This window comes from Dipodomys merriami, unplaced genomic scaffold (genome assembly GCF_024711535.1).
Source record: "Dipodomys merriami isolate MVZ:Mamm:240054 unplaced genomic scaffold, mDipMer1.0.p SCAF_5, whole genome shotgun sequence".
In the NCBI taxonomy this organism is placed as follows: Eukaryota; Metazoa; Chordata; class Mammalia; order Rodentia; family Heteromyidae; genus Dipodomys; species Dipodomys merriami.
This window is the reverse complement of record NW_027206068.1, coordinates 44897754-44915902: the sequence shown is the minus strand read 5'-3', so window position 1 is coordinate 44915902 and position 18149 is coordinate 44897754. Positions and strand designations below refer to the sequence as shown.

The 18149-nt window shown below is 41.1% G+C and overlaps 1 protein-coding gene across 1 annotated transcript; it reads left to right on the top strand.

The window, feature by feature from the left end:
- The first annotated feature begins 232 nt into the window (after positions 1 to 232).
- Positions 233 to 16801, top strand: Asns (asparagine synthetase (glutamine-hydrolyzing)). Its single transcript, XM_069996547.1, has 12 exons — positions 233 to 349; positions 3184 to 3455; positions 8673 to 8910; positions 10715 to 10900; positions 11081 to 11182; positions 12003 to 12130; positions 13041 to 13167; positions 13808 to 13914; positions 14310 to 14410; positions 15646 to 15727; positions 15817 to 15972; positions 16466 to 16801. The coding sequence occupies exons 2-12, from the start codon at positions 3207 to 3209 to the stop codon at positions 16673 to 16675; spliced, it is 1686 nt and encodes a 561-aa protein (XP_069852648.1). The 5' UTR covers positions 233 to 349; positions 3184 to 3206; the 3' UTR covers positions 16676 to 16801.
- Positions 16802 to 18149: the final 1348 nt, after the last annotated feature.

Here is an 18149-nt window from a genome sequence, read left to right as displayed (position 1 = left end):
ATTGACCTCGTCCGGGAGCGGGTGTCGGTCTCTCACCGCCCGCGGGCTCGCGGGTGGAGCCCGGGTTACTCTTTAAGCCAGCCGGCTCCCGCAGCCCAGAGGCTCCCGGGCTTCCCCATCCGTCCATCCCCGCCTCCGGGCCGGCGTCAGCCTCTCCCCGCCCCTCGCGCCCGCCCGTCCGGGCCCCGCCCCGGCGCGCTCTGGTTGGTCCCCCCCACCGACATGATGAAACTCCTCGCCCGCGTTACAGGAGACCGGCGCATATAAGGAGCGGAGGCCGTCCCCCCGCGCTCCCACTCCGCCGCCTCGCCTTCCGCTCCGCGTGCTCGCCTGGCTCTTTCCGACCCAGGTAAGCCGGGCCCCTCCGCCCAGCGCCGCGGCCAGCGGTCGCGCCCCGGGGAGGGGCGGGGGGCGGCGGGCGGTGTGCTGTTCCCGGTCCGTCCCGCGTCGGGGTCGTCCGGGGCGCCGGGCGGATGCTGCGGCTCTGCGCGTCTCTAGGGCGTGGCGGGCCCCCGGGCGAGGGTCGCGCACCTGGGAGCGCCGGGGCCAGAATAAACACTGGGTGACTTCCGCGTTGCCTCCAGCCGGCGGGGAGTGAGCGAGCCGCGGCCGCGGGGCCCTGGCCGGCCCCGGAGACCACGAACGTGGTCCGTCCTGCTGTCTCCCGCGGTGATGGGGAAGCGCGGGAGGTGTCAGCAGCCTCGGGGCCCGGCTGCGGCCTGCGTGGGACGCACACGTGGCCGGCGCCCCGGCTGGTGTGGCCCGGCCCCGTGGGTAAAGGCTTGGTTCTGGTTCTGGGAGAGGCCGGCTGGGCTTGGACCGCTTCCGGCTCCCATTCCCGGTGCCTGTGCCTCGCTCTCCTGCCCGCTCGGCCCCTCCCCACGCGCGTCGGTCCCCTGCCAGCCTGGACGGAGACGCGGCGCGCCGGAGCACGCCCTGCCCAAAGATCGGAGACCGCGGCCAGAGCCAAGCAGCGCGAAACCATTAACACGCCTTGTCCTGCTGTTACCCCCAGGGCCGATTTCGGTTAATGTGACTGTTGTAAATGAATAAAGGGACAAGCTTGTCTTTTCCAGCTCAAGGTTGTCTTTTCCAGCTCCTGGCCTGCAGTAGTATTTAATTCCCTACTGCCCGTGGCCCTGGTTGACTAATTGGAAGCATTGTTAGTCCCGTGTCCCTTGAATGATGCCATTGCTGTTAGAACAATGAATAGTGAAGTAGGTCTTGAGCCCATCCACTGGTTGGTTACTGAGATCTTAAAAATGGGATATGGTGAAGTTTATCTCGGTGGTGCCCTGAAATGTTGCTGTCCAATTGAGTAGCTGCTGCAAGCCACATGTCATTACGTAAGTAAGTTGAGCCTTAGGTGGAGATGCCAGAAATACACCAGATATTGATGATTTGTAAAGCAGCTCATCAGTAGTTTTTGACTATTGATTACATTGTTGAAATCACACCCTAGGTTTACAATTAATCTTATATTTTTAAAGTTCTTCATGGGGCTATTGGTATACTTAAATTTACATCCATGGCTTTTGTTCCTATTGGACAGCACTGCTGTAGAAGTTTAGGCTGAAGGAATGGAAAATTACTGGGAACAGACAACACCGGACAGACAGCATAAAAGTGGTACCTTTTCCCCTCTTAGGAGACGAATCCAGTAAAAGTGACATTATAGTTTTGATTTGCTTCTTCCTGCTGGAAAAATGTGTGCTTCATAAACATTTATTCTTTCCCCTTCAGTAAAACTGGAATTCATTTAGCATTAAGATGACATCAGCAAATGGCCCTGATGGCCACGCCTAATTTTCAAAGCACTTTCTAAACCCACTTTTTAATTGGCATTGAGTCAAAGGTGGATTAGTAGGTACATCATTGAATTAGTAGTTACTTCAGTGAATTTTTCTCAAGTAAATCTTCTAGGCTACTTAACCAACTGCATAAAAGAGACCACAACGGACCTGTGATTATTTCATTTTCAAATTGGCTTGAGTCAAAACTATTTTTTTTGTTGTTATTTTAATCTGGTCTTTCTAAACAGGTAACTGAAAGCTTTGATCGTCATGATACAAATGATATTGAAGGATGCCCAAAGTGATGAATGTAATGTTGTTATCTCTCTGTTTCTCTCTGTCTTTCGATGTATATATATTTCTCCTTTAGGATGTTTATCCCAAATTATCTAGGCATTTGCAGCAGACACACATTTTGAACCAATACAGAAGTAGTTAATTTTTTAAGTTAGAGATATTTTGCTAAAATAACTTTTGAGCTGGCAGTTTCCAAATTAAACAGGATTTTTTTCCACGGTTGATGATTTGAAATTGAGAATTCAGTTGACATTTGTAAGGATTATTTGCTTTCTGGCTTACAGGGGTGTGTAATGTGTTTTGTTTTATTTTTTATACTTTCCCCACCCCACTTTTCCCCCATATTGCTGTGTAAATTCTTACTAACCAATGCAGCTTTGAAGCAGAAATATTTGAGAACATTTTTGTCACTTAGGATGTTTTGATTATGAATATTTTGTATCTTCTGTTGAAGTATTTATTGTGAGGGTATCTGATATCAGATACCTAATTCTATCTAGTTCTTTAGTCACATTTGACTAAGTCACTGAAAGCTAGAAGTTATGAAGTGCTTATTAAGAGCTACATGTCTTAACATTACAGTGAGCAGTATGTATGATCTGCTATTTTATCCTCCATCTTCTACCTACACTTACTACAGATAGAGGGCATTTAATTATCAAGGAGACCTAAGAGGACACTGTCCAAATCTGGAGCATTATCTGGATCTTTGAGGAGTTTTTGAGATTTGGGGGCTAGAATAAGATGGGGCTAGAGTAGAACTAGCTTGCCTGTGTGTGTTCTGGGAGTGAATGGATGTAGGATGAAGTGATAGGCTACGGAGTGCTACTAGCTGACAACCAAACTTTAAGGTGAGAGGGATGCAGGCTTGTACTGCTAAGCTGCTGTATTTGGCTGGAGTAAAGGTCATCTGTCTTATTTGAATAGTGGGGAGTAAATTAAGTCACTTTCCACCAGTGTGTGTCTGCCAACCTAGTGGAAAACTGCTAGAGATAACATGGTTTATGTGCCAATGTTTGAAGTGGGTTATACAGGTTTCTGGAATAAAAGATTGGATACTGACTATTTGATTGGTCTGCTTTTCTCTCCACAGAGAGCTCCTAACTGCGTTGTACCATGTGTGGCATTTGGGCCCTCTTTGGCAGCGATGACTGCCTTTCTGTGCAGTGTCTGAGTGCTATGAGGATTGCACACAGGGGTCCGGATGCATTTCGTTTTGAGAATGTCAATGGTTACACCAACTGCTGCTTTGGATTCCACCGGTTGGCGGTAGTTGACCCTCTGTTTGGAATGCAGCCAATTCGATTGAGGAAGTATCCCTTTTTGTGGCTCTGTTACAATGGTGAAATCTACAACCACAGAAGGGTAAGCAAGATGAAACCAGAAGATGCCTTCATGGGATTAAACCTCAGAACCAGTTGGCTAAAATAGTATTTCACATTTTGTATAATTGAAAAAAAATTATTATTACTGGGGTTTGAATTCTAGTTCTAGTTCTGAAGCTTTTCAGGCAGGCACTCTAAATGCTGAGCCATGCCTCCAGCCCAATTTTCTGCTGGTTTTTGTGTGTTTTTTTTTGGTTGGTGGTGAGGCTTGACCGCTAGGCCTGGGCACTGTCCCTGAACTCTTCAGCTCAAGGCTAGCGCTCTACCACTTGAGCCACAGTGCCACTTCTAGCTTTTTCTGTTTATGTGGTGCTGAGGAATCAAACCCAGGGCCTCATGTATGTGAGGCAAGCACTCTACCACTGAGCCACCTTCCCAGCCCTCTGCTGGTTACTTTTGAGATTGTGGGGGAAGAAGAGGTTGGGGGGGGGGTGGGTCTTGTTACCTGCCCAGGTGAGTAATCAGACACAGTCTGCCTAGCTTCCCATCATTGCTAGAATAGCAGGTGTGTTCCATTTCATCCGCTCTTATTAAGAAGTAGCTAACTTTTTCTGGTTGGGCTATTTTTGAACTGTGTTCCTTCCAGCCTCATCTTCCTAAATAGCTAGGATTATGAACTACCATTGCTCAACAAAGGTCCTTTCCCCCCTCTCTCCTTCTTTGCCTGCCTCCCTCCCTCCCTTGCTCTCTGCCCCTCCCTCCCTTCCTTCTTTTCTATTTCGATTTTGACTCATAGATTTTTTTTTTCAAGGTGGTGCCTGGCTCTGTGGAAGGCACTTGACTTGCAGTGGTAAAGAAGAGACTTGGGACTCGACTCTAATGCAACTTACTGTATTAGAGAACAGACAACAACCATGCTATCTTAGGCTTTCTTTTAGAACACATATTAAACTGATGAATTTGAAGATGCACTTTCAGGAACAGAGATCAGAGAAATGGTTCTGAAGAAGTGGCACTTGAACTGAGACCTAATGGACAGAGGCCACCTGGCGAGACTGAGAAGTGATATGATGGGCAAAGGGCACCTGGCAAGGCTGGGAAGAGCATTTCATGCAGAGGGCAGCCAGATGGGTAGAAGCTCTGTGGTAGGAAACAGCTCTGGGATTTGCAGACGGAAAGAGCAGATGGGTAGGACCATCTAACAGGACTTGCTAGTCATGGTCAAAAATTGGAATATTTTTCTAAGGGCAGCAACAATTGAGGATGTTTTGCAAGCATGGAATTAAGTAGTTGGCAGATGATTTTTTTTTAACTTTTTTTTTTTTTTTTTTTTTGCCAGTCATGGGGCTTGAACTCAGGGCCAGGGCCTAGGTGCTATCCCTGAGCTTCTTTTGCTCAAGGCTAGAGTTCTACTACATGAGCCACAGAACCACTTCCAGCTTTTTCTGCTTGTGTGGTACCGAGGAATCGAACCCAGGGCTTCATGCATGCTAGGCAAGCACTCTACCACTAAGCCACTTTCCCAGCCACAGATTGTTTTTAACGGAATGTTTATAATACACAGATATTCACTCTAATGGTACACTCCACAAAGGATAGAATGGTAGTTAGAGTGAAGTACATTAAGACATTCAGCAGCATTAAAGTTGGGACAACTTTCTAATCAAATGAAACTTATTTTTTGGCTGAGAGTGGGTGAGTAGATGGAAATTCTGGTTCTTGGAGGACAAATTTGAGACATGTCTTCTGGTTCAGGGTTATTTGGTTTTGTTTTGTAACAGTTTCAATTTATAATCTAAAAGTTTTTGTTTGTTAACATCCTCCCTAACTTACAGTTTTTGAAAAAATTTCAAATGTCCAAAAAAAGCAAAAATTAAGTTATTATTAATACTTGCTTCATCTTTTCGACAACATACACATATACTTTTTCATGTGAATTATTTGACAATGTGTTGCAGATACTATGACACTATCCTTCCAAATATGTAAGCAAGTTTTCTTCTGAGATTAAGGATACTCTTAGCTGTGTATAGTGGTATATACCTGTAACCCCAGCCCTGAGGCTCAGGTAGGATTGTAAGTTTGATTTCAGTCTAGGCTGTATAGTAAGACCCTGCCTCAAGACAACAAAAAAGGACATTCTTGTAGAAGCTTTAATGCTATTTTAAAGCCAAAGGCTGCATAGTACCATCTACCAAGTGTCTAAAAGAATAGTTGTTGTTGTTGTTTCACTTTTTTTTTTCTTAAAATTTGTGTTTTCTTCCTTTGTGGTGAGGCAGATTTTTGTTAAGTGCCTCTTATATTGCAGGTCTGAATCAAATCAATATCATGTCTATGAGAATACTAGGTTGTACCAGGGTGATGTTAGCCCGGATTTTCTCTTAAATGAAATAGGATATACTTTTTTTTTTTTTTAAACTAGAAAGACATTATTACTTGCCTAGTTAAAAAGTTAAAAAACTTAAATATTATATAATAATGTCTAGGCGAGCCAAATATGTTATAGTTACAAAGAACTTGTATAGTGTGCCAAGTATCTGAGTTTATGCCACTTGGGCAGCTAGAAACCCATCTAAGGAATAGGATATATTTTAGGTTTATAGAAAGTATTTCCAGAGGGGCTGGGAACGTGGCTCAGTGGTAGAGCGCTTGCCTTGCATGCCTGAGGCCCTGGGTTCGATTCCTTAGCACCACATAAAGAAAAAAGCTGGAAGTGGCACTGTGGCTCAAGTGGTAGAGTGTTGGCCTTGAGCTGAAGAGCTGAGGGACAGCACCCAGGCCCAGAGTTCAGGCCCCACGACCAGACCCCCCCCCCAAAAAAAAAAAGAAAGTATTGCCAGAAACATTGCTTTAAAGCCCGTGTGTGTGTGTGTGTGTGTGTGTGTGTGTGTGTGTGTGTGTGTGTGTGTGTGTGTGTGTGTGTGTGTGTGTGTGTGTGTGTGTGTGTGTGTGTGTGTGTGTGTGTGTGTGTGTGTGTGTGTGTGTGTGTGTACACGTACTGGGGCTTTGGCCGCAGGACCCCCGCAAGAAGACTACCGAGAGTCAGACTCTACAGCTGTTTTATTTAAATGGGCTGCAGCTCGCGCCTCCTCCTACACTCCGACACAGCTGAGCCTAGGAGGAGAGCCCTGAGCTAAGGATTTGCAGGTCTTATAAAGGCACACAATCAACCAGGTGTTTGGATTACCACCATGTGTTGCTTTGCTAGACAGAAACAAGCAACAAGTGGTCACTGCCTCAGACTTTTACCTTTCAAAGGTATCACACACTTTTGCTTGTTTTGTTTGTTTTAGTTTTGTTTTTGTTTGGGGCTCTATTTGAGCCATGCATACAGTAGGGTATTTTGCTCATTAATTGGAGATAGAGTCTCACAGGCTTTGCTGCTGCCAGAGGGGTCTAAGAGTGGAGAGAGGTGGAATAAAGGCGAGGGGAGTGGTGAATATGAGGCTTTTACCTAAGGGTTGGCATTGGGAGTGTAACTTTAGGAAAGAAGGAATTGTCACGTGTGAATTGAATTGTTAACCAACAGGACTGCTCTCCTCTGAATTAATTGCCTGCAGAGTTTGTGCCAAAGGGAAGGAATTGAAAGAAGGGGAGGTAGATTTGGGAAACTGGTTTTTGTTTCTATTAAATACTTCAGGTCATTTATTCTTCAGACCTTCAACCCAGAGGGAATCAGTGGAAAGTGTTAGTAAAAGAATCATCCTGCTATGTCTCAGAGCCAGGCGGAGTGACCAGCCAATTACTGTAGAGGCTGCTAAAGCCAGTTCTGGTCAGTTCTTTGAGTGCTTTCAGAGGATTCACACATTGTGGTATGAGCTGTATTGTAATGATGATTTACAGGTCATTTGTACACAAATATATTCACTTTTTGAAATTTAAAAAATAGGTTTTAAGATTTCTATCTTTTTTATTAACCTCTTCTGTCCCTAACTATATGAGTAAAAATATAAAGAAAGGAACAGGAGGATTTTTCAATCTCAATCAACAGTGTGCTAGTGGTAGTGAAGAGCTTTGGAATTGGGAAGAACTTACTTTGCATGTGAGACCTGATCATCTCTACTGTTTTCTTTGGGGCCTGTTGTCTGATAAGGCTGTAGAGCGATTGTTTGATCAGTGAGCAGAGCCACAGTGGAGTTGGAGTAGAGATGGGACTGGATGTTGTAATCTACTCAAAGACAAGCAGTTTGGTTTTGAGCCATGCTCTATTATTGGGATGGAATCACTAATCTGTTGGAGATCAGTGCCAAATAAACTTGTCCTTGTGTTCTTTATTTTCTTAGGCAGAGCACTAAGGCTGAACTGGAAGAACCTCATTGATACCATGTTCCTCAACCAAAAGTTGACAGTTTCCTCAGACATGTTTTGGTGCCATGACAACTAGGCATACTGTTTTTTTCACTTAAATGTAATATACAGTCAGTCCTCCCTATCAGGAGGTTTTGCGTCCGTGTGTCTAACCAAATATGTGTAAAATATTTAGGAAAAATTATGACATTGAACATGTTACAGATTTGTAAATGTCATAATTCCCTACATAATATGATTATTTATAAAACGTGTTGAATGAGGTATTATAAATCTAGAGATTATTTAAACTGTGCAGGAGGATGTATGCAGATCAAAGGTTTACTGTACATTTTGTAGTAAGGTATTTGGGTACTTGCAGGTTTTGCTGTCTATGGAGCATCCTGGAATCAGTACCCCTGCGGAACATGGATGACTGTGTAAACATATGTGCATTATGTACATAATATATAGATACTATTCATTTCCATCCCTTATTGTCTCACAGTACATGAACAGTGGTCACTGTAACCTATTCATCAGCATTTTAAAATTGTCACTAAATTGAAAATATAAGGAATCAGCCTTATTGTACAGAACTTGTAAATTAAAACAAGCCATGTTTTTGTTTTTGTTTTGTTTTGTTTTTTTTATTTTGGGTCTGGTTATGGGGCCTGAACTCTGGGCCTGGGCTCTGTCCCTCGGCTCTTCAGCTCAAGGCTAGCACTCTACCACTTGAGCCACAGCGCCACTTCCGGCTTTTTTCTTTTTGCTTATGTGGTGCTGAGGAAGGCATGCAAGGCATGCAAGGCAAGCGCTCTACCACTTAAGCCACCTTCCCAGCCCCACAAACCATGTTTTGATGATATCATAAAATGATTTATAGAACACATACTGGATGGACTTGGCCATAAAAATATTAGTAAAAGCACAGCATCCTAATATTGTCATTTTCTTCTTTTTCCATAAGTTACAACAACATTTTGGATTTGAGTACCAGACCAATGTGGATGGTGAGATAATCCTTCATCTGTATAACAAAGGAGGAATTGAGCAAACAGTTGGTCTGTTGGATGGGGTGTTTGCATTCATTTTGCTGGACATCACAAATAAGAAAGTGTTTCTGGGCAGAGATACCTATGGAGTCAGACCTTTATTTAAAGCCATGACAGAAGATGGATTTCTGGCTGTTTGTTCAGAAGCTAAAGGTAATGGTAGAATTCTTCTGAGTGTTTATTATTGCCTTTCTTTTTTTGTGTGTTTTGAAAAGTGTGGGCAATCCAAAATTCTACTAGAGACTTGGGAAGTTGAAGATTTTTCTGGTCTTCAAAGAATATTGGGAGCTTGGCCCTTTCTTCTTATTCTCTTTGCTTCCTGAACACCATTAGCTGAACAGGTTTCTGTGGCCATATTCTTCTGCCCTGATACAATTCCTTGCTTCAGGCCTAAGACTAGTAGGGCCAAGTGACCATGGGCTGAAATTTTAAAACTTTAAAAGATAATAATTTCCTCCTTTCAAGTTGTTTATCTCAGGTTATTTTGTCAGTGACAGAGAAACTGGTAAACACATTCTTAGTTGTGTTTTGACAATAAATGTAACAAAGACAGCCATCTTTTATCTTTTACCTCGATACCAATAATATCCCACATTGTGGTCTCTTTGCCATCCTTAAATCTTTTTCAGTATTCAGATTTAGTATTGGCTTAGAAAGTCTAATGAGATCAGTGAAAGGGTCCTAGGTCACTTAATTAGTTACAGTATGAGTATAATAGATAAACAACTGGTCTGTTTTTAGGTATTTCTAGTATAATCGAATAGCTAAGAGCAAGTATTACATAAGAGTTACCTGAAGTACTATTAGACAAATCTGGCAAAGGGATCACAAAGGAAAAGTAAACTCCCACTTCCACTGAGTCTCTTGTCTCCTTTGACGTGTCTCCTAGAGACCTAATCATGGTCACATGGTACAGAACTATAATCTCTTCTTCAATTTACTTTCTGAAGTTGCTTTATTGTTCTTGTCTATACTTTTAACAGTTCCCTTTTCCAAACTGAATGCTATCATCTACAGTATAGTTTTCCATTTTAAATCTTTTTTAAAAATCTGATTGTTACTTATCATAAACCTTTTAATTACCCTTAGCCCTGGCCAGGGGTGTGTAATGTACTTCATCTGACAGCTAGAGTGAACATCTGGGTCCTTAGTCTTTCATTTAAATGCCATGCAAATTACTGGGATTAATCATAATGAGTATCTGTGAAGCTAGGCTGTTATTATTTACAAAGAAACATTGACTTCTGTGTCAAAGATCATAATAGTTGTTAGGTGGGTTATTTCTAAAGTTCCTGGGAAAATTTAAATCATACAGATTAATTCATACATGGTGTGAAACAACTATTAAATATCTTAAATTAGGAGTACCTTGTGGTGGATCATTTTGCTGGTTAAAGAATTTGCCAGACTTCAGTGATGAAAAAGAAATGATTGCCAGGATATCATGAAATTAGCATTTAAATTAATCTCTTCACAGATAGGTCTTTTCTTTTTTGTATTTACTTTATTATAGAGAATAGACTTTATCGATCAGAAATTTCAACTAGGGAAAAGGATTTGAGCACTACAGATTTTAATAAAGCTGACAGGACAGTCCACTAGGTGAGAGACAGTCTTTTCAAAAAATGGTGCCGTTAACTATCGCACATGGCAGAAAATAAAGTCTGGACGTCAGACCACATCTACAAATAACCTCAAAGTACATCAAGAATCATTTTCCAGTTGTTTTCAGTTATGCCTTTGTGCTGTTTATCTCCATGCCATCATTTTTATCTCTCTAGAAAGTACATGGGACAGCTTTGGGAATTTTTTCCCCTCTTAATTTGTTTACAGTATAGACATGCATTTGTATTAAAAGAGGAAGATGGACATGTAGAGGATATTAACTAATCATGAAAGTTACTGTGAGGTTCTATCTTATTTGAATAAAGTTTTTTTTTTTTTTTTAAATTTGTAGGTCTTGTTACCTTGAAGCATTCCACAACTCCCTTTTTAAAAGTGGACCCTTTTCCTCCGGGACACTATGAAGTTTTGGATTTAAAGCCAAATGGCAAAGTTGCATCTGTAGAAATGGTTAAATATCACCATTGTAGAGACGAACCTTCACATGTCATCTATGACAGTGTGGAAAAACTCTTCCCAGGTAAGAAGTGCCCACCTGTCCCATGGTGAGACCTGTTTCCTATTTGATTTGATGAGGATGCATTGGATTTTGCAGACTCCACTCTTGGGTGATGGCCATCATGGATATGGGTGATTGAGTACCTCATTTCAATAACAAATTCAACCTGAGCTTGTCTGGTTTTATTTGTCATGCTTGTAGGTTTTGAGTTAGAGACTGTAAAGAACAACTTGCGGATCCTTTTTAACAATGCTATTAAGAAGCGTTTGATGACAGACAGGAGGATTGGTTGCCTTTTATCAGGTGAGATCAGTTAAAAAAAAATTTAGGACATGATTAGATGAAATGATTTGTAGCTATCACTGAGGTTTTGATTCAGTAATTTATCACATGATTAAACCTTTCCTTTATTATAGAATGTCCAAGTTTTTCAAAGTTATATGTAATACCCAGAGTAATGCTGCAGCTTAAGCTAATAGCTTTATTAGTGTTGATAAAAATAGTTTGGGACATGGGGAGTCACATAGGAGTAAGGACATCAACTTGAAAGGAACTAGGCAAGGCAAGGTTTACTTCTGCAGAAGTAAAACTCACCAGCCAAAACTCTGGCAAGCAAACACAATTTTAGCTCTAACCCAGCAGGCTGAGCAGACCGGCTTAATTAAAGTGCAGCAGGAAAAGGATATACCTAAAATGTAATTAACAAGGACCAAGTTGGCCCGCCAAAGCAAGAACTTTTTAGAAGATCAATTCTCACAAGATTAACAGGAAGCAAACTACTTTGATAGAAAAGACACTTTACCCACAGTGTAAAAGCTAGTTAGTACACATTCTTTAGAACCCTATATACTGATGATGATGATGATGATGTAGTTGTACAAAAGGGTTACAAGTCATAAGTCCCTTCCTTCATACTTTCCTGTTTTCCCCTTCCATTTTTTTTAAACCAATAGAGTAACTTTTATTGTAGCTTCCAGTAAGAATATATTTTATCATATTAAAAATTGATTTCAGCTTATAAGCTGGAAGATCTGATGTGTTAAGAGTGTAATGGAGATGTAAATCATTTCTCTTCTGGTCTAATGAAGACACATAACCTGTGCACTTGCTCTCTTGTCTGTAGGGGGCTTGGACTCCAGCTTGGTGGCTGCCACCTTACTGAAGCAACTAAAAGAGACCCAAATACAGTATCCTCTCCAGACATTTGCTATTGGCATGGAAGACAGTCCTGACTTACTGGCTGCTAGGAAGGTAAGGCGCTGAAAGTTCCTGTTCAATTTATCTACTGTGTTCTGGATACTTTTGTCTACTAGACCTATACTGTCCTCACAAAGACATGGATAACAGTTCTGTCCTTCTGAATATTAGAACTTGGAGGTTTTGGAGCCTGATGGCTGGTTTAAATCCTGGTTCTACTGTGCATATCCTTGTTTCTGTATGGGGAGTAATGATGTCTAGGATGGAGTAGTTTTGATATAAACAGAGAATTCATAGAAAATATGTAGCATACCTAGCATATAGTTAAGTACTTTCTGAATATGAACTGTAATTGGTTTTTGTTCTTTAGAGCACTGTGTTTAGAATGGTAGATTGAGCAGACCTTGTATACATATTCAGTGCATAGATCTAGTTCTAGCTCTAGAACTTAGACTGGGTAAGAAATGACTAAAGAGCAATGCAAGTTGATGGTTGCTAGACGAACCCAATATAGTCAAAGCACAAGAGGAGAACCAGTCCATGTGGGAATAGCATCCTGAATGAAGAACTGTGTTTCAAGAGAGCCCAACAGAAACATTCTATGTTTTAATGGGAACTTGTTGGACTGGGGAGAGATGAGGAAGGTTAGCTAAAATAGGGAGGGTGGGACACTAATTGGGAGCTTCTTGACTTATAGGTTGTAGTCTTGGAATGGAAAGAGCTGATGGGAGATTTGCTTTTTGTGGTTAAGTAGGAACAGAGAGGGTAGCCACCATGGGGTACATAACAAGGTTGTGGTCCGGAGTTGTTTCTTCTTACTGTGGTTGTTGGGTAATTATTTCCTCTGTTTTATCTTGGTTTTTTTTTTTTGCTCTTGTTTAATTCTTAATTCTGTGTGAGCTACTAACTTGTGTCACTTATTTATTTAGATAATAAGCATATGGATTATTTTTTGTATAATTAGGTGGCAAATCATATTGGAAGTGAGCATCATGAAGTCCTCTTTAACTCCGAGGAAGGCATTCAGGCCTTGGATGAAGTTATATTTTCCTTGGAAACTTATGACATTACAACAATTCGAGCATCTGTAGGTAAGGTATTTTAGGATGTTCAAGGAGTTTTCATGCTGAAAATACTTTATGGGAGGTGGTTGGCATCCAAGAGCACACTCAAGAGGGAGAGATCACATGGTAAACTTAGAAGCAAAAGAATAGAAGGGCTGTTTCATGGCAATTCCTCAAGAAACTACCTTCTTGCCTTCTAAGGTCCCACTAGGCATTACTTCCTGGATCCCACCGCCTCCCACATCACACTGCAGAGCAGGTCTTAACAACAGATCCCTTAGGGACTATATGCGAATCCTAACGCCGCTAAAACTCTTTTGTATGGTGATGGAGGCCAGTGTGCAAGGCCTGATTTTCAAGTAATTGAATCATTGTTCATACGGGGTTAGGCTAAAAAACATTAGAGTTTTGAAAACTGCACAAAATTGTGGAATGGTTTCTGGACTATTACTGTAACTTTTGACTAAGTACATGAACATACATACAAACACATGCACACGTACATGGCTTGTTAAGGATTAAGGTTGTTATTTTGGAAACTGTTGATGTAAGTTTTAATGTGGGGATAAAATGGCTCTTTCTGAAATGGGAGTAAAAGGCACTTCTATTTAGATGGAGGGTTATGTTATGTTGACATTAGCAGTAATTAATGTCTCTTATATTTAAGGTATGTATTTGATTTCCAAGTACATTCGGAAGAACACAGATACTGTGGTGGTCTTCTCTGGAGAAGGGTCAGATGAACTTACACAGGGCTACATATATTTCCATAAGGTAAGCACTTTGAAAAGGGAGTGGATATTCATGCTAGATAAAGAGAAGTCTGAATTACTGTTTTCTACCTCTGTCCTTTCTGTGTCTTGTGATTAGCTTGTGAGTTTGTATCCATTCTTCAGTTAAGCATGAAAATCATCTTTTTGTTTCTTAGTCCTTCTGATATGATGGCTGCTTCCCAAGGCTGCCATTTTATTTGTTCTCACACTAACAATTTGAGAAGGGGGGATACCTGTTTTATAATGCATTGCCTGCCTCTGTCCAGTCATCTACTCCTAACCTTGTTGAGCTTTCTATCTTGTTGTCTTCTGTACTAGAAAATATGTAAAGAGAAATGAAAGTCGTTTTATGTGCCAGAAGCAAAGCTGTTGATTAGCTTTTTGTTTGTAAAATAGGCTCCTTCTCCTGAGAAGGCTGAGGAGGAGAGCGAGAGGCTTCTAAAGGAACTCTATTTGTTTGACGTTCTCCGTGCAGACCGAACTACTGCTGCCCATGGGTAGGTCCATATCTTCACATACGGTTTTATTTTTTAAGCTACTCAGAAGGTGGAGATAGGAGTCGTACACAGTCAAGGCCAGCACAAGCAAAAACACATGTATCCTATCCAGTACCAAACCAAAAAGGAGAACATGAGTAACCCAGGTTATTTTTCTTTTCAATTGGCTATATGTTGCAGAGGATGACATTATAGAGAGAAAATAAAAGCTTGGCTCTTAGCCATGGTCTAAGTATTGCATGGTAATGGGAAAATGCCTTCTTAGGTTATTTCAGATAGATTTTTTATCTTTAAAGTATTATGGCATTCTACCACATCTCAGTCACCCAGAGAAGGCTGTTGCTGCTATTTTTAAGTCCTTAAGAAAAGTGAAAGGTCAAAGTGGAGCTGTGGCTCAAGTGGTAGAATGCCCAGGCCTTGAGTTCAAGCCCCGGGACTGGCACACACACACACACACACACACACACAAAGCCATCATAGAAAAATAAAACAGAAGATCCCTGTACTTTTGAACTGAAAATGCTGCCATTTCATTGTACTTATAAACTGAAAATGCTTACTCTTTACACTGTTCTGGGCAAGGGACTGTTTTTTTTTTTTTTCTTTTTTAATTTTATTGTCAAGGTGATGTACAGAGGGTTACAGTTACGTAAGAAAGGTAGTGAGTACATTTTTTGTTGAATGTGTTACCCATGCATTCTTCTTTGTGTGTGTGTCAGTCCTGAAGCTTAACCTCAGGGTCTGAGCATTGTACTTAAGCTTTTTTTTCTCAAGGCTAGTAGTCTACCACTTGAGACACAGCTCCAGTTCTGGCTTTCTGGTGGGGATAAAAGTCAAATGGACTTTCCTGTCCAAGATGGCTTTGAACTTTGATCCTCAGATCTCAGCCTTCTGAATAGCTAAGGATTAGAGATGTCAACAACTAGCTCCCTGCAGGGTGCATTCTAAATGACTAGTTTACTCATGACTCTTAGCTTTTCTGTTTTCTGAGGTGCACATTTAAATAAGTGTTCAGGGAAAAAACAAAGGGACTAGTCTTAAATGGGCAATTTCATTCTCAAGGTGATAGATTTACTTTGAAGATTTCTGGGGGCAGTCATTACTGGGAGTTATAAAATGACTAATGTTGACATTGCTCAGTTTGGTTGATTACAGGAAGGTCTATTCCATCATCTAACCTGACAGATGCTAAATAAGTGTTCATTTTGATTTAGATCTTTTATTTTCCCTTTCAGCCTTGAACTAAGAGTCCCATTTCTGGATCATCGATTTTCTTCTTATTACTTGTCTTTACCACCGGAAATGAGAATTCCCAAAGTAGGTAAATCAATTCTAGATAAAAACTGCCCATTGCATTCAGGTTCTGTTAGTGACTTTTATTGATGCTCTGTTTGTTTTCATGCCAGAATGGGATTGAGAAACATCTCTTGAGAGAGACGTTTGAGGACTCCAACCTGCTACCTAAAGAGATTCTCTGGCGACCAAAGGAAGCATTCAGTGATGGAATAACCTCAGTCAAGAACTCCTGGTTCAAGATTTTACAGGATTACATTGAGCACGAGGTATTATGTGTTTACAGTCATTATATCTTACAGAGCAGGATAGCTCTGCAATCTCAGTTACTCATTTTGTATTTAGTTTGAATGCTTTGTGGTTAAAGGAGAGACCCACAGTCTCCATAAACCATCTTTTTAAAAAGAATTATATGAGTTAAGTAACACCAAGGATTATATATTAATATCTAGAATCAAGAGAAAGGAAGGAGAGAAATACTAATCATCACTGACGATTTCGAACAGTTTTAGGGTACCTGCCAAATGACAGATATTTAAGGTACAAACTAATTAAACACCCTAAATACTACAAATAAGTGCATGAGTATTTAAATTCCTGTAGCTATGCATATTGTTATGGTAGCATTTTCTAGGTGTTAGAGGACTTAAGGGGTCTTGTATAATTTATTGTCATGCTTTTCTTACTTCATTTTGATTTGTGGTACCGGATCAAATACTACATTAAATAGAACATTGGTTTGTTCTGCTCTTATTTTTATAGGTTGATGATACAATGATGGCAGCAGCTGCCCAGAAGTTTCCCTTCAATACTCCAAAGACCAAAGAAGGCTATTACTACCGTCAGATCTTTGAACGCCACTATCCAGGCCGGGCTGATTGGCTGACCCATTACTGGATGCCCAAGTGGATCAATGCTACGGATCCTTCTGCCCGAACTCTGACCCATTACAAGTCAGATGCCAAAGCTTAAGTGCTCTCTGAGCAATCGGGCAGAAGAAAATGCTCCTTTTGGCAACGGGGGGACAAACAGGACAAGGAGGCTCAATCACTCAGGCTTACTTGGGCAGGGAGAAGAATAAAAATACTACACCTAAAATTTTGCTCTAATTGTTTATATTAATACAATCTCATCATCCTAGGTAATTAGACATGAAGTGAGCTTTTTTTTTTTCTTTCTGTATTGTCACAATCACGAGGATTATGAGCTAAGCCAAGGGGAATATTTATATGCACTCACAGTACTCACCTTGCAGAGTTGCTTTGGAAAACAGCTGGGCCTCAGCTGTACACATGGCCACACACACATGGTCTTCTCCCAGGCCTTGTCCCACCCATCTCAGTTTGGTCCTTCCGTGACTTCCTGTCTTTCTTCTGCTGACTTCCGAACAGATGACTCTGGATGTGTTTGTCCTTGATAGAAGTTCATCATATCAGTTTTATTTTATAGGAGCCAGTGTCACTTCTGGAGACTTGTTCTAGAGCTGGAGTTGTTAGGGTTTTTAAAAAAATCATTGGTATTGTAGGCTTTACAGAAGATTTTCATTTGAAAGCTAAGTGGCTATTTTAGGATAATGAAATATATAAAAAGTGAATTTACTATTACACATGTATTATATGTGAACGTAATGCTTGATGAGAAAAGTGATGAGGCCAGGAATTTCGGTTAATGGGAACATGAATTAAGGCTAGCTTTAGGTTTTTACCTACAGTTTATAAATGTCTCCAAGAAATTGAAGGAATACCATGAATATTGGATGATTTAATGATGCTCTTGTATTTGTAGATGTTTGAATTGTTTAAACCTAGCATGATTTGACTCTACACATTTTCTGGTAAGGAAAGCCTCCCCTAACTAGCCAGAGTGGGATTAAGAATGCTTTGGAAATTTGATAAACTAGTGTACATTGTAAAATATTACATGGAATATGATCTGCCAGTTTTTAGGGTATGGAGTTAGGCTTTGGATTTTTAACTTAGTGATTGATAAGGTATAACATATTGAGATACTACCTAGGAGTTTAATAGTAATTTTGTATTAGCAAACCTGTGTTAGGCATTGTCTCCATGATAAATAGCTGAGCAAAAGAGGCTATTGGAGGAAAGAATTGTTTTGGCTTTGATTTTCAGAGGCTACTGTCTATGGTCTGCACAGGCTCTGTGGTTTCTGGGCTGATAGGGAGGCAGAATGTGATGATGAGGGGGTAGTAAAACTGACATGCTCTTCTCTTGGCAGAGGAAGCAGAGAGGATGAGGAGGAGGCCTGACAGGATGAGGAAGGAACGTGAGATGAGATAGAGCCCCAGAGTACAGTGATCCACTCCCCCCAACCAGGCCCTGCTTCAGAGTTTCTACCATCTCCCCGTAACACCATCACATTGTGAACTTGTCAGTGGGTTCATGCATTAAGTCAGGTCTGATGCATCACCTCTTATCAGATCCGCCAT

Coding starts and splice junctions, on each gene's coding strand:
- Asns (XM_069996547.1), top strand. CDS start 3,207: ATGTGTGGCATTTGGGCCCTCTTTGGCAGCGATGACTGCCTTTCTGTG. Junction 12,131..13,040: donor ACTTACTGGCTGCTAGGAAG/GTAAGGCGCTGA, acceptor TTGTATAATTAG/GTGGCAAATCATATTGGAAG. Junction 13,168..13,807: donor AACAATTCGAGCATCTGTAG/GTAAGGTATTTT, acceptor CTTATATTTAAG/GTATGTATTTGATTTCCAAG.